The 16965-nt window shown below is 44.0% G+C and overlaps 1 protein-coding gene across 2 annotated transcripts in view; it reads left to right on the top strand.

Annotated features, from left to right (window-relative positions):
* Window positions 1-16965, top strand: part of LOC138262261 (trimethyllysine dioxygenase, mitochondrial-like) — a 215966-nt gene that overhangs the window by 103297 nt on the left and 95704 nt on the right. For both annotated transcript variants that reach the window (XM_069212134.1, XM_069212133.1), the window contains one exon: window positions 13490-13609. In XM_069212134.1, the coding sequence (XP_069068235.1) occupies window positions 13490-13609 (120 nt within the window). The remainder of the gene's footprint in view (window positions 1-13489; window positions 13610-16965) is intronic.

The following is a 16965-nucleotide window of genomic DNA, read 5'->3' as shown; positions in this document are numbered from 1 at the left end:
TGGGGGAGTGTGAGGATGACGGGAGGATGAATTGCAAGTAGCTTTGGTACATAATTCAGGTATGCTTGCCATCAAGGGTGAAGAAAGGAAGGCTGACTGCAGTAAGGATAAGACCTTTTTGGATGTTGTGACGTATGTCTGTAGTGGATGGCCTAAACAAATGGATGGATGGATTAATTAAATGTTTTCGGCAAGTTAGATCCAAATTGACACTCTTGACAATGGCACTTTTGAAGAGATGATAGCACATTACCCCCACACACCCTGAGAAATATGATCATTAGTTTAAGACATGCAGGATATTTTACTATTGCTAAAATGAAATCAGTAATAAAGAAACTTTTCAGGGGGCCTGGAATAGATTTGGCCTTTGAAAGGTTTGCAAGAGAATGCTCTAATTGTTCCATGGCTGACAAATCTTTTTTGACATTGAGAACTCTCATGGCTCAACGTCTTACTCCTATAAATCATTGGGAATCTATTTCTGGTTACGTTGTTGGTCCTGTGGATCTTCATCAGAAATATACACTTGTTCTAATACATTTGTTTTCACACTGGCCAGTGGTAAAGGTAGATTACAGGGCTGATACTGACTCGGTTGTGGAGATTTTGTATCAAGGTTTTGTTTATGAAGGAATTCCTGTGAATATGTTGAGTGACAATGAGGCACAATTTGTATCTCCTAAGGCTAAACAATGTTTTGACAGGATTGGGGCGAGACACAAAATTACTCCCTCATATAATCCCAGCGGAAATGGCCTGTTTGAGAGACTCAACCATGGATTGAAGGAGCTATGCAGTTGGCCATTTCTAGTAATGCTGAAAAGGAGATACAACTGGGAAATCAGTTTGGGCTTACAGGATCACCAATAAGTAATGCACTGGTGTGTCTCCTTTTGCTGTGATGAGAGGTAGGAATTCTAAAACTAAGTACAGTACAGTTGGTTATTCTGACAGTTGAAGCTGTCTGGGATAAAATAAGTGAGAATCATAGGAAGAGAAAAGTTTATTTTTGCTTAAGTATGGGTACCAAAGATGTAGCTATCAGGGTCAGTGACTGGCTACAAATTAAATGCCAGTATTTGTAACTAGAGGTGAAAATAGATTTTATGACCTTGAGGAAGTAGTGGACATTTTACAGACTGCAGATACATTGAACAATGGCAATGTTTGGAACTTTATATAGAGTTGCTCTAGCTTCGAATGAGTTATGAAGTAAGAATCGGGAGGACCCATGAAAATTTGAGTATGATCCTGTCGAAGAAGAATTTATGGAAAGTGGTGATTATCTGATGAATAGTTATGGTGCAAAAGAGGCTGAGCTTATTCATGTTGAATTAAATGATGAGAAAAGAACTGAGTATTTTGGAAAGAGTAAAGATGCTGATGACGAAGTGGAGATGAATACCAGTTCAGTGAATGATGCAAGTGTTGGTAGGGTTTGGAAGTTGACCTTGGTGATATTGGTCACACTCAAAGTTTGGAGGTTTAAAATGATGGGGCCAATTATAAGAGAATTAAAGGACCTCCAAAGTGTCTGGAATATTATGTCATAGGTTGTGATTTTATATGGCTGGCACTTTTATTGTTATAGTCTAGGCAAAGTTTGTTTTAGATTATTAATTAATTTATTAACGTATATTTTGTATGTTTTTAATGAAATGTGTATGGTTTGTGTCTGTCCCTAGTCTTATGTAGTAGCTAGGAACTATAATAGGCTGTTTTGAAAAAGAAGGTACAAATGTTGTGGGTTTCATTTTCTGATTCTAAGTTGGAACAAATTGATACGTAATTAGATTCCAGAGAGTGATGTAAAGGAATGATAGGCCAAAAGGAGTTCACTGGAGTGGTATGGGTTAAGTCTGCATGGTGCTTTTGCATTACTCCTTTGGTGGAATATAATACTTCTTCTTGGCATTGTGGGGTGTATATTGAATGCCTCACAGCAGAAGGTAGACCTTGTGCTTGCATGGCAAAGACATGTCCCCTGGGTCAACAAATGTGCCTGTCCTTTACATCCCGGCTACCAGCGTGACTGTGACACTGGTGTACCAAAGTTGCACCAAAGGCAAGTCAATCTACACATGTCCATGCTCCACTCATATTCAAAGCTTGAAATATGCCTGTCTCCATGTGGGAATGAAGGAAGTACCTGAAAGGATCACATGCTTTTGTTTGAAATCGATCGTCCGGAATGTGTCCCCTCTTTCAGAGCCTTGCCCTGTCTGTACTCCCTATCACTGTTCGCCATCTTAGCAACTGACAAATCCTCTGGTCATCTTTGTATTTTTTGCTCTCCCTCAAGTTAGCTTCATTGCTCACTTACCACTGCAAGGTCTGTCTGCAAACACAACACCCAACTCTCCACCTTCACCTTGTGTTTGCACCCACGTGGTATCTTTTCTCGACTTTGCCCTGGCCTCTCCTTCGGGATTCAAAGCCCTACACCACCCTTGATGCTCAGACCTGGTTTTGGCTTAGTGGTCATATTTAGAGGCACTTTATCTATCTTGTGTTGAGTTTGATCCCTTCACCATGTTTGAAGTTTTCAATCCTAAATCTATGATATCACCCTCCTACACCTTATCAGCTGTTTTCGTCTATCACCCTAGTGCAACTAGTTCCTTTTGCAGTTCTCTTTGCAATTTTCTCTCAACTATTGTCTTTTACTCCAACAGCTGTTTCATCATTGGCAATTCAGTAGCTGGGTTGACCAGAGCACCCTCACATAGAGCAACTCAGATCCTTGTGGCTTGATTGGGCTTTTACTGCATGGCACTGACCTCACTCATGTGGTTGGTCATACGCTTGATCTCTTATTTTCTTACTCTCTTCCTTTTTCCTGTTCTCATCTGAAGCAACTACTCTGAACTAACCACTTCCTGCTGCCATTCAACCAGTTTCTTCCCAGTTTCATACCTACTTTCACCATGCATCTCTCCACAAATCCCATATGTGCCTGAAACAACTCTCCTGTGGAGAAGCTTATATACTCTCTTAGTATGACCACTTTCCCCACCCCATCCCTGCCTCATTCAAGATTTTCAGCAGCAGGATCCCCTCTACGCCTAGTGAGGTGGCTTCATCTAAAGCCATTGGGATGTCACAGATGCATTCCACTTGTGCCCTGATACAACTCAAAACCGCCACACTCACCTATAAAGAACTTTACCAAGAAAATTGTTCAGAATACAACATTGCAAGGAGAGTAGCTTATCAAAAGGCTCTTGAGACAACAAATACTGTTGTATAACTTTAATATGCATGCATTTACTACGTATGCCTTCACAACACAGTCTTTACCACACATACACCAGCACCATGCATGTCTTTACAACTGCAACTTGAGAGATGTCTACAACTTGGATTTCTTTCCTCAAGAGGGGTAGGTTTGGAACCACAACTGTTCTCACAGTAAATAGGGTATCTCTAGTATCAGTCAAAAAAATGATGTGGGATAGCCAATCACCTCTCAATTTACATATGTCCCAGTCTCCTCTACCTCTAGAACTGCAGCAAGTATCTAATCCTTCCCCTGCCCCAGACACCATCATTGTGAGTAACCAGGGTGCAGTCTAAAGACACTGTCAAAAACCAGGAATTTTTGAGGATTATCTATAGTCATGAAAGAGATCTTCTGAACCTTTGAGTTTGGATTAGAATTGTATCTTTGATTGGCCATGTTTTGTTGTACCATTGGGGCTTGGGGTATATTAGCATTATATGACTTCTAAACTTGCATATTATGCATTGGCATTGCGTTTATATTTGACTTGGGAACATCATTTTGCAATCTATTTGGTTTTTGTCTACATTCTTGTTTCCGGTGGCCCACCTTATTACAAATATGACAAGCAGTGGTTTTCTTCAACATGTTTATATCCATCCCTTAATTTGATTCTGAAGTCATAGCTTGGCCTATGCCTTGTGGACCAAAACTCTGTGTCTGTGCCATCTGACCACCACCTTGAGAACACACCCCCTGCATTCCTGCACTGACAGTAGAAACAAAATTATACCCTGAATCCGCAATATATTTTTACTTGAACTTTTTCTGCTTAGCTTTTAGATTGTCACTACAATTCTTTGCACAACACAGAATCTCATTGAGGGACTTTGACTTCCAACAAATCACATTCTGTTGTATATGAAAACAAATTTCTGGATTCAAACCAAAAAATGAACTGAGACAGGAACTCATTAGGATGCTTCCTTTCAGGATTATTAAGAACACTGTGCTGTCGAAAACTTCCATTTAACTCCCATAAGAAGAATGCACAGACTCTTTGAACTCTTGGATTGATCTGGTTCATTTCAGCAATTTAACCTCCTTCTGCTGGACCTTTGTTTTCAAATGAGCAATCACCTGATAAAACTTGTCAATAACAGTAGGAGACTGTGCATGTATCCTCGTGTCTCTCTGTGGCTCAGCATGTGGCAAGCCCATGACTAGTTACACAGTGCCCACAAATCGCTAAGGACCACACTGTCAAAAAAGTATTCAAGTCTTTCAAAATCTTCACAATCCCATCCATCACAATATACGATTGATTGGGATTCTCCGGAAACTTTGAGAAATTATTTGTGAATGTAAAAAAACCTCGACTCCAGCACCCAAGAACATACGCATCTACATAAACCTCTCTCAACGAGTACTCCCAACACCAGCACAACTCACACCAGCTTTTCCTTCTACCTCTGCCTCCTACTTTGCACACTGGTCCTTGAACTTCTATATCACCAGTCTCTCATTTGGGTGAAAGGACATTACCCAGAAGTTCCAGTATCTGCCTATCTGCTGGAACCAGAGGACACTATGAGAAGGAGAAGAGTGCCTGGAGAGGGCGATATCCAGTGAGGATCCTGTCAAACAGACCCTTGAAGTACGCTGTGAGGTTTATGGTCCAGAGAAGGACTGGCACACCGACTGGGCCTTCTGCCCATGTGCTGAGAAAAGTTGAAGGTCTCTTATGCCATAGGGGACCTCTGTGAAAAGATAATCACTGGTGTACTGATTGAAGTGCCTGCCTGTGTGCTGAGGAAAACTAGGAACCCCCATATGACAGAGGAGGCCAACGTGAAGAGATAATCACTACTGCACTGATCCCGCCATCTGCTCTTGTGTTGAGGGAAATCGGCAACCTGGTACCCTAATGGGGACTGCCATGAAGAAATAATCACTACTGCACCGACTGGGCTGAAGCATGTGTGGAAAAACAATTGGTCACTCAGTATGCCTAAGGAGACCTCCATGAAGATATGACTGCTGCTACTTCCATCAGGCTTTTGGCTCATGTGTTGACTGAAGTCAGCAATGAAATATGCCCGATTGGAGCCGTCATGAAGATATTTGCTGCTGTGCCTGTGCTGTGCCTACAGGGCTGTTCGCCCGTGTGCTTGTGTAGGAAAGTGGGTTATTAGTAAGTGGGGTTATTCATCCAAAGATAGCAATAACCCCACAATCACTAATAGGTCTAGTCAAGTCTCAGTAAACCAATCCTGGCACAATCTTTAGTAGGTTAGCAAATGAGCAGTCAGGCTTAATAGGAGACAGGTATGTGTAAAGCTTTTAATACCACCAAAAGAGTAAATAAGTAAAGGACATAGGGGGTCATTCTGACCCTGGCGGCCGGTGACCGCCAGGGTCACCGACCACGGGAGCACCGCCAACAGGCTGGCGGTGCTCCCAAGGGCATTCTGACCGCGGCGGTTCAGCCGCGGTCAGAAAGGGTAAACCGGCGGTCTCCCGCCGGTTTACCGCTGCCCCATTGAATCCTCCATGGCGGCGGAGCGCGCTCCGCCGCCATGGGGATTCAGACACCCCCTACCGCCATCCTGTTCATGGTGGGAAACCCGCCATGAACAGGATGGCGGTAGGGGGTGCCGCGGGGCCCCTGGGGGCCCCTGCAGTGCCCATGCCAATGGCATGGGCACTGCAGGGGCCCCCGTAAGAGGGCCCCACAAAGTATTTCAGTGTCTGCTTTGCAGACACTGAAATACGCGACGGGTGCAACTGCACCCGTCGCACCCCTGCAACTACGCCGGCTCAATTCTGAGCCGGCGTCCTCGTTGCAGGGGCATTTCCGCTGGGCCGGCGGGCGCTCTTTTGGAGAGCGCCCGCCGGCCCAGCGGAAATGTTTGAATGGCCGCCGCGGTCTTTTGACCGCGGTGCGGTCATTTGTCGGCGGTAACTTGGCGGACGGCCTCCGCCGTCCGCCAAGGTCTGAATGACCCCCATAATGTAATAAACATCCAACACCAATTTATAAAAATAGGACATATATTTATCTTTAAAGCAATACCAAAACAACAAAAATCCAATGTAGGAATTTTTGAAAAATGGATCAAAAATTTTGTGTTTTAGCACAAAGAGCTTAAAGCACCTCTCGCAGCTATCTGGTCATGCTGGACCAGGACAAAATTAAAGTTTTAGGCTGACCACAATGGAACGCGGGGTGGATAAGAAGAAGGCATGGTTCTAGTCAAAAGTTTACCTTCAAACTTAGGGCCTGATTTAGAGTTTAGAGGATATCCCGCCCACAGTATTCTGATTCCATTATGGCCTATGAAAATTCCAAACTGTAAATCAGGCCCTTAGTCTTCTCTTGGAGCTTCTCTTTTGACGATAGGCTTACCTACACATCCACAGGTTTCTCTGATCCGAAGTTCGAGTTGACTATGGCATCCTGCTGCAGCTTAGCGAAAAGACGGACATGAAATCCTTGGCGTCAATGGAGAGGAGAATCTCAAAGTGTCTCTACTCTCAACGTCAAACTTTTCTCCTTCTGGGGTTTTTCCACAAAACTTTAGAGAAAGTTTCCAAACTTTTAAATCTTGTAGTTTCTTAGTTCCTGTGGGGAAAACAAGGGTCTAATAGCCCCAGCCCAGGGATCAGAGACTCTGGACCACCTCTTTGGGGCTACAACTACATTTCCCACAATGCACCTGCACAGCCCAGGAAATATCCAGTTGCAACTGGTCAGTTGGGGTGATTTTCTCTTTGGCTTGGCAGGTGACTTCTTACAGCTCTTTTGTACCTATTGGTGATCAGGGGGTTCACTCCTTTTCCTTTGAGTCAGGCACAGACCTTTCTTTGTGGAGCCTTTTGCATGCCACAGGTAGTCCTGAGTGCAAGCCTCCTGTGGTGCAGTCCATTGGTCTTGCAGGCCATTCTTTCCTCTTCTGATGGTCCAGGCGGTGATCTGAGGAGCCCCTGCAGCTCTGCCATATTTATCTTCCATTCTGGGATGGCAGGAGAGAGGGACACCCAAACCAATGGGGGTTAAAGCTATCTCCCTGTGCTATGACCACTTCTGCAAAGTGGCATAATTTTGACCCAGACTCCACAGTTCTCCCAAAAATCAAAATGGAGAAATTCTCTCCTTGATGTGTGTGTCTGTGTAACTTAACCTAGAGGTGCGGCTAACAACTAACTACACTCCCCGGGGCTCCCATCTGGCTGGAGACCAAGGAAGTGGGGGTGGTCTGGGTCTGATGGCATCTGTTTTCCGCAGAGGCTGCTGCTTTTCAAGTCTAGCTTATCTACCCAACTCCCTTCCTCTACCTTGCTTCTCTAGGAAGCAATCTCCTCCCACCAAATAGATGCATTGCTGAAGCCCCAGGCCTCTTCACACCTACTCAGGGAGCAACTTGGCTCAGGGTATCAAAGGCTGAGCATTCAGAAGAGGCTGCTACAAGGCTGCTTTACGTAACTTCAGGTAAAAAAGTTCTAAGACTACTTTTCTGCAGTAGATATAATGAATCCAACCTCAGTAAGTTCTTGGATTTATTGTAGCCATTATTTTGATACTTTGAATGATATGCATACTAAGTTACAATCTAAGGTCATACTTTATTAAGTTTAATAAAGTTTTTCTATGTGAGCCTGTGAGGCTAGCAGCACTACAATTGGGAAATTACTTTGGATGTTTTTCCTTTCCAGGGCATACATAACATTTTACATTGTCCCTGCTTTTTATAACAATGCATCCTATCCTTGTGGCACCTAGGGCAGACCATAGGGGTTACTTATGTGTAATAAAAAGGTAATTTTGGACTTTGGAAGCACTTTTAATTCCGAAGTCAAATTTGGATATTGTTTTTTTTTTTTAAATAGCGTGCCAGAGGGGTGACCGTATGCCAAGACAAAGGGCCTTCAATGTCTACAGTGTTTGACCTCAAGGAGCAATGGGTGCTGTCTTTGTGCTCATTGCCCCAACTGATGCATTTGAAGTGAGTGACAGTCTCCAACCTGCCAGTGGGATCAGAGGAACTTACTGCATCCTAGAAGGAGTGTTGTGGATGACCAGCCACCTTGCCTACTGAGATGAGACTACTGCTCCTTACCTGCATCAAATCCAGTCCACTGTGACTCTGGAGTGCTGTCCCAGGGTATTCTGTATTGCAACAGCAGGAGTAGCGGGTAAGACTCATCACTAGGCCACAGAGCCCAGGAGGACCTGCTCTGCCACATAGCGCTATGGCACTACAACACTTTGACATCTATAGGACCACAGCAGAACCTTTAAGACTTGAACTCATAGCTGTGCAGAGCCTGAATATAACCTATCGTCAATGGGGAATAACCACTGCCAGTAGACAGGGAAGAGGAACCCAGGGCCCTCCACCGGTAACTCTAAAGTGCTGACCTAATAAGGGCTGTGTATATTGTTTGTGTATCTCACATTTGGCTTTGTGTTCACATATACATACTATTTCTGTCAAAAAAGTGAGCATCTGTTTGGGCATTCCCTGCTACTTTCAGTGTCACTGTTACCCTTGCACAAGGGTGGTTTGCTATGGGGCATTGATGCATAGGGGCAATGCCCTTTAGCAGCCATCCTCTATCATAGCTGCTGAAAGCATGAAGAATTACTGTTTCACCGTAGTCTTCTCTCAATGGCTGTCTATCATAGGACAGATGAGGGAGATGTGTATTCTGTCATGTCATATTACATCACTGATGTATGCAACTGCTCTCCATTCCTCTACTGAATTTTAATAGAATAAATAAGTACATCATGGTAGAACAGACACCTTGGTAGCGGTGAGCTGCATTGTGTTCCTCGCTGCCTTGTGGAGTTAACAATTGGCATGTCGTGAGCTCACTATCAGAGTGACTAGTCTTATCACTTACCAGTAGATGCTGCTGCAGCAAAACTGTCGCCTGATTGCTGCCCCTGCAGACACTGTCTGCACTGATGTCATGTCGGGTGGTGCCAGAGGGTTCTGCAGTAGCTCTAGCTCATCAGCTGCTGTCCGTGAAGTGACTATGCCGGTGCTGCCACATCATTCACCAGTAGACGGTGCTGCATGCAGCAACACTATTTCCTCAGCTGCTGAGCTCAAAGTGCTCACACCACTGCTGTTAATTTAGTGAAACTGAATGAGTTGTTATATTAAATGTTTTTGCATGAGATTGACAGTTACAGTTAAACATGCAAAATGTTAAAACTGTGGCCCTCATTATGACCTTGTGGTCTGAAGACCGTGAGGGCTGGGGTGGCAGTCTCACCACCAACAGGTCGGCGGTGAAGACCTCCAAATTACAAGGTTGGCCGAAGCCAAACTACCGATACTCCGCCCATCCCACCACTTTTCTGTGGTCCGTCGGGCTGGAGGTGAGCATCCCCAGCACGGCGGGTGCCATAATACCATTAGTGGTATTGCACACACTTCCACATACCTGCACGCATGCACTCACACACTTCTACACACAAACAAACACCCCCCCATTCACCCACGCAAATGCAACATACACACCCATTCACACTGACATACATACACAAACACCATTGACACGCACACATTCAGTCCATCCTCCAGTGCATACCCACGTTCATGTCCCTTCCCCCACCTCACCCGCATGCATCCATTCACATCCTCCCTCCCTCTCACCCGTCCACTTACATACACATGCATACACGCACTCACCACTTCCATCCGCTCAATCGCACTCATGCACTCAATCGCTCACACCAACAAACGCACTAACGCACTCACCCCACCTGCATCCACAAACACACACACCCCACCCCCAATCTACTTACACACATGCACCCCCACCCCAATCAACTTGCACACACTCAACCCTCACCCCAATCCACAAACACTCACATACACCCCTCATCCCATCCACAAACAATCACACATAGACACGCCCCCACAAACACCCCCTCTTCCCCCTGCAGTCACAACATTCACACACGCACTCACACATGCACACCCCCTCCCCTGTTGGAGGATCCACTTATCTGGTCCATCGAGGAGGTCGTCTGGAAGGGGAGGGATCCCAGCACTTCCACCGCCGGCAGCACCTCTCCAGCAGGACACCGCGTGCGGCGTCCTTTTGGCATGGTGGTGCTGGCAGTAGAACCGCCTCTTCACCGCCGACTGCCAGCATGACTGGTGTCGGAATTCCACCCCATTTTGGGCCGAATTCAGTCATAATAGGGCAGTCTTAAGACCGCCAGCATTCTTTCGGCAGTCTTATGAAAAGACCACCAAAATCGCAATGAGGGCCTGAGTATTCTTTATCTTCAGAGTGACCATAGCTAAAAAGCATTTTTAAAAGACTGCTGTAGTTTGCCATCTTGCTTTGTGACACATCAACATTTAAATTCTAGGTGAAACTGAAATACTACTCAACAACGACAATGCTCTTTTGCTCTAACATGTGAAATGTTTCCTTTTACGCTGTTTATCATGGAATGTTATAATTGGTCAAATAGTCACAAAAACACCTGCTGAGTACAGGGGGCTCCACGTACCTCATCTTGTTACAGATAATGTAAGTTTAAAGGATGCTGAGAGAAAGCTGTACTGTGAATGTCCCTAGAAACCTACAAATAAAACATTATGGGCCAGATGTATCAAGCTTTTTTGCATTCGCAAACGGTGCGAATTGCAAAATTCGGACGTTTGCGAATGCAAAAATGCCTTTCACAATGAATGAAAGGCATTCGCGGTGCAATTTTAAGGAATCGCTAAAATAGAGATTCCTTAAAATTGCGACCCCATTTAGAGACTCGCAAATTGCAGTTCTCTAAATAGGAAATCGCAAATAAAGAATTCTTATTTGCGATTTCCAAAGCACGTGTATCAAGAATTTCCTAAATGTGAATTTGGCATTTAGGAAATACAATTACCACAAATTAAAGTTTGGTGGTAACCATGTGCATTATAAATGCATTTTTTAAATTGACATGTTGCTCACACATACCTCTAAGGCATGTGTGTGCTTCACATGTCCGTAAAAACATTTTTGGGGTGCAGCAGAGGGGACCTTAGGCCCCCAGCACCCTGGGATTTGCATTTCCTAATTTGCGAATTCCTAACTGGAATTCGCAATTTGGGAAATGCAAAAACATTCGCAACTATGGGCCTACAGGCCCATAGGTGTGAATGGGGTCTGATTCCCTATTTGCGATTCGGTAATAGCATTTGAGAATTTTAAGAAATCGCTATTACCGAATCGCAAAATTTATACATACCATTTTGCATTTCTTAAATAGTGATTTCTTTAAATTCGCTATTTAAGAAATGCAGTTCGTTTTTTTGATACATCTGGCCCTATATCATTTCACTGTAACCTGATTGGATACTTTAATGAGAACTGTGTGTAGTAGTAGCCAATGTTAGAATTGTGTAATCTGAGCTAGTGCAGAGTAAACCACAGTTCAGAATGCTTCTGTCTGCCTTAGAGTAAGTGTTTTAGAGTATTCCTTTTATGGGAGAACTTTCTTTTCTTAACTCTTTACTTTGAGATGACTCCATCTTTTTTTATGACTTTGATTTGATTTAAAGTACACATTATTTGATGCTTTCAACTGTGCTTTATCAATGCTAACAGTCCCCAGTCCAGTTCACAAACAAGCAGACGTCCTGCTGAGCTTCGCCACGTCGATGTACAGCAAAAGTTGTTTTTTTGATGGCTGACAATTTAGGAGACTCAAGCGCCCATTTTTATAATCCATTTCCTGGCACAAATGTGATTGAGTGTTTCATGCTTTGAAGTTCATGTTATAGGAGTGCCTCCTTATACGTACCCTCTCCTCTGTCAGAGCAGGAGTGATTCCAAGTACGATAGCCCCCAACACAGGCCATGGGAGTTACTTGTTGATCAAACCTAAATGTCTGCATCACTGATGAATGCCTAACAAACGTTTACAAAGGCTAAACCAAATAACAGTACAATTTGCGCAGAGAGCATATGCACTTTAGCACTGGTTAGCAGTGGTAAAGTGCTCAGAGTTCAAAAGCCAACAAAAACAAGTCAGGAAATATAGGAGGGAGGAGGCAAAAAGTTTGGGAAGGACCCTGTAAAAAGGACCATGTCCAACACCCCAGACTTACTCTTTATGATTCCCCTGTCAACTTCATCTCCTTCCTGAGAAAAGCAAAGACCCCTGTTAAAGTGCACAAGAGAGCCTGGGTTTTTCTTCCTCCAATGTGTGTCCCATCCAGCTCTCAAGAATATGGTGATTCACAAATCTATCTGGGGGCTTCTCCACTCCACACGCCTCCGCGAGACCCTGGGCTTCCAATATTGAACCCACAGGCCTGCATGTATTGTACCATTCACACGAACACATGCAGCATAGAACACACGCACAGCGCTACATGATATCGTGATGCAGGCCAAGGGTGAGCACACTTCACATGACTGTGTCAGTAGGCCCCATTCTGGAGACACGTTGAAAAAGGCATGTTCACACTACTGATCATCGTTACTAAAACACAGCAAGCTGCCACCACTACGCTCATGGTACTTTTCTCCTGGTTAAGGCTGTAGTGATTTATCAGTGTGATTGTTGCACTTTGGGCACCCCTCCTGGTCTAACAAGACTGCACCTGTGAGACAGGCCTAGGTAACAGCACACACATGTGATCCGTGTTCACCCATGACCATGAATTGGCACAAGGGATCCCAATATGGTTGCAGGTGGGGATTGGGCACTCAGGGTAATGGTGCACCTCTGTCACCATGGGAAGGGACATCTCCATCGCAACAGCAGCTTCTTTGACCTTGGCTGGATTTAATTTCTGCTTATTCCTTTTGTGTTAATCCAATTGGGTAAAGCGTAATTTACAGATCCTTACTATGAGGTATGGATCCATTGTGTAACAGATCTGAAAAATTGTAAACTTTGAGAAAGGAGTTGTGGTGAGAGATAGACAACAGCAAGAGATGTTGGACAGTGAGAGGTTAAGCAAAGAAAAGATTATAACATAGTTATCAGTGAGGCAGTCTCATACAGCATGCGATGGCCACTTGTGGTGGGACCACAGCAAATTGAGATGGAAGTGAGTTTAGGGTAGAGAGGAGAGAAAAGGAGAGTGTCTGTGAAGTGCAGCCGGCTGAGTGGATGGTGAGTGCCAAGAAAAAAGGACAGCAGCAATGGAGCTAGGCAGTCTATACGATTCCCTTTTGCCTCCAATGTCATTCACTATTGTGACATTCTTCATTTCATGTCTTTTCTTGTGACAGGGAAGCTTTCCTCGGCAGATGTTGGTCAGTCACAAGTGATTTCGCTGGCGAAGACGTTGATCTCACCACTGACTCTATGGACTCACACACTGGTGGCTCCAGCATGCATGAACCCTTCAGGTATTATCAGAGTTTTAATTTTTGCATGAACCAGGCCCCCGGAAGCATCAAAGTGGTGAAAATATGTACAGAAAGTGCTTGGACATCGAGACTATGGGGGTTATTCCAACTTTGGAGGAGGTGTTAGTCCGTCCCAAAAGTGACGGTAAAGTGACGGATATACCACCAGCCGTATTACGAGTTCCATAGGATATAATGGACTCGTAATACGGCTGGTGGTAAATCCGTCACTTTTCCGTCACTTTTGGGACGGATTAACACCTCCTCCAAAGTTGGAATAACCCCCTATGTGCAGACGTAAACATTTGGATTGTGGTAGAATGAAAGCATGAAGTCTAACTGTGAAAAACTGGATTAAAACTGGATTAATGTTTTGTATGGGAGGTCGCGCACTTCAAGGAATAGCACATTAACTTGTCAGAGTGGCGCCGAAAGTCAGTAAATTGACTATGGCATAGAGCAGGCAGGCTTAACTTGGGGCAATGTTTAAAGTATTTATGCAGTCCCAAAAAAATAATAGATTCAAAACACCAAACAGTAAAAATCTCCAGACACATTAGAAGTGTAGAATAAAACTGAATAAATAAAATGGCACCAAACAGATAATAATTTAATAAAAGGAAAGAGAGGAATGAATGTTTAACCCCTTCGCTGCCAGGCCTTTTCTCCCTCAGGTACCAGGCCTTTTTTTGGCTATTTGGAGCAGTTCGCGCTTAGGCCCTCATAACTTTTTGTCCACATAAGCTACCCACGCCAAATTTGTGTCCTTTTTTCCAACATCCTAGGGATTCTAGAGGTACCCAGAGTTTGTGGGTTCCCCCAGAGGAGACCAATAAATTAGCCAAAATACAGCAAAAATGTTGTTTTTTAGAAAAAAATGTGGAAAAGGGCTGCCGAAGAAGGCTTGTGTTTTTCCCCTGAAAATGGCATCAACAAAGGGTTTCCAATGCTAAAATCACCATCTTCCCAGCTTTCAGGAAGAGGCAAACTTGAATAAAAAGAACACATTTTTCAACACGATTTTGGCATTTTACTGGGACATACCCCATTTTTAATATTTGTTGTGCTTTTAGCCTCCTTCCACTTAGTGATGGAAATGAGTATGAAACCAATGCTGTATCTTAGAAAGCTAAACATTTCTGAAAAGTAGACAACATTCTGAATTCAGCAAGTGGTCATTTGTGTAGATCCAACAAGGTTTTCCTACAGAAAATAACAGCTAAAATAACAAAATATTGAAATTGAAGTGAAAAAACAGCCATTTCTCTCCACGTTTTACTCTGTAACTTTTTCCTGCAATGTCAGATTTTTTAAAGCAATATACCGTTATGTCTGCTGGACTCTTCTGGTTGCGGGGATATATAGAGCTTGTAGGTTCATCAAGAACCCTAGGTACCCAAAGCCAATAAATGAGCTGCATCTTGTAATGGGTTTTAATTCTATACCGAGTATACAGCAATTCATTTGCTGAAATATAAAGAGTGAAAAATAGGTATCAAGGAAACCTTTATATTTCCAAAATGGGCAAAAGATGAGTGTTGAGAAGCAGTGGTTATTTGCACATCTCTCAATTCCAGGGTCCCTACACTAGCATGTGAATTACAGTGCATTTCTCAATTTCTCAAATAGATGTCTTTTTTACACACTGTCTTACATTTGGAAGGAAAACATGTAGGGAAAGACAAGGGGCAATATAACTTTTTCTTCTATTCTGTATTCCCTCATGTCTCCTGATAAAAATGGTACATCCCTTGTGTGGGTAGGCCTAGTGCCTGCAATAGGAAACGCAACATAGACACATCACATTTTTACATTGAAATCTGACGTGTTTTTTGCAAAGTGCCTACCTGTGGATTTTGCCCGTTAGCTCAGCAAACCTTGGCATTTTTGAAAACTAGATACCCAGGGGAATCCAAGATGGGGTGACTTGTGGGGCTCTAACTAGGTTCTGTCACCCAGAATCCTTTGCACATCTCAAAATATGGCCAGAAAACACTTTTTCCTCACATTTCGGTGACAGAAAGTTCTGGAATCTAAGAGGAGCCACAAAGTTCCTTCCACCCAGCGTTCCCCCAAGTCTCCTGATATAAATGGTACCTCACGTGTAAAAGCGATGCATGGAATTCCTGAATTATTCTCAGGCACTAGTAATTACTTGGCCACATCATCATGTTTTGTTTCTCATGCCCCCTCGGAGAGGAACCAGCCATGGTCCAGCTCCAATAGGAGCAGTCAGGCCCGAACTGGCAGGCCAGGTTCCTTCCATATATGCAAGCGAGGCTTGCAGTGCTGCTGCTCTTGGTTACCAGCTCACTGTGACTGCAGTTTGCACAATATGACTGCCAACACCATGTCTCTTCTCTCTAGGTGAGGGAAGCACACTGTGGGGCTGACCACACTACACCTGTTGCATTTGTGAGTGAAGCTTATATTGCTGATGCCTGCACTATGCTTCTCAAACATGTGAGAGTGGCTTGCAGTACTCATGTTTTTGCCATGCCTCTGCTGTGTGAGTGGAGTTTGCAGTCCTGCAGATGATGCTGTACCTTGTATATGCACTCAAGAAGCTTTCATTCAAGTGTTACACCTGATTTGTTTATCAGTGAAGCTTGCATTGCTGTCTTCTTTACTGTATCTGTTACGTGTATGAGTGAAGCTTGCATCTCTTCCTCTGTTGGCCATCCTGTACCATTTGTCTTTGTAGAGGAAGCTTGCGCTCAGGTGCTGTAAATGCGTTGTTTATGAGTGGAGGTTGAATTGCTGACTTATTTACTTTGTCTGTGATGTGTGTGAGGGAAGCTTACACCTCTGCTGCTCTGGCTGTACGTTTTGCCTTTATTGAGGTCACTTACACTCAGGTGCTGTACCTCCAGTGTTCGTGAGTGAAGCTTGAATTGCTGTCTTTACTGTATATTTTCAGTGTGTGAGGGAAGCTTGAACTCTCAGTGCTCACGCTGTACCTTTTATCTGTGTTGTGGAAGTTTGCACTCAGGTACTTTACCTTCAGTGTTTGTGAGTGAAGCTTGCATTGCTGTTTTTACTGTGTCTGCTCTATGTGTAAGGGAAGTTTGCATTGCTGTCTTCTTTACTGCCTCTGTTCTTTGTGTGAGGGAAGCCTGCATCTCTGCTGCTCTGGCTGTAGGTTTTGCCTTTATTGAGGTCACTTATACTCAGGTGCTGTACCTGCAGTGTTCGTGCGTGAAGCTTGCATTGCTGTCTTTGCTGTGTCTGTTTTATGTGTGAGGGAAGCTTGCATTGCTGTTTTCCTTACGGTATTGGTTATGTGTGAGGGAAGCTTGCATTGCTGTTTTCCTTATGGTATTGGTTATGTGTTAGGGAAGCTTGCACCTCCAGTG

This window comes from Pleurodeles waltl, chromosome 10 (genome assembly GCF_031143425.1).
Source record: "Pleurodeles waltl isolate 20211129_DDA chromosome 10, aPleWal1.hap1.20221129, whole genome shotgun sequence".
NCBI classification, from domain to species: Eukaryota; Metazoa; Chordata; class Amphibia; order Caudata; family Salamandridae; genus Pleurodeles; species Pleurodeles waltl.
The sequence above is the reverse complement of the archived record's forward strand: the minus strand, read 5'-3'. Positions and strand labels throughout refer to the sequence as shown.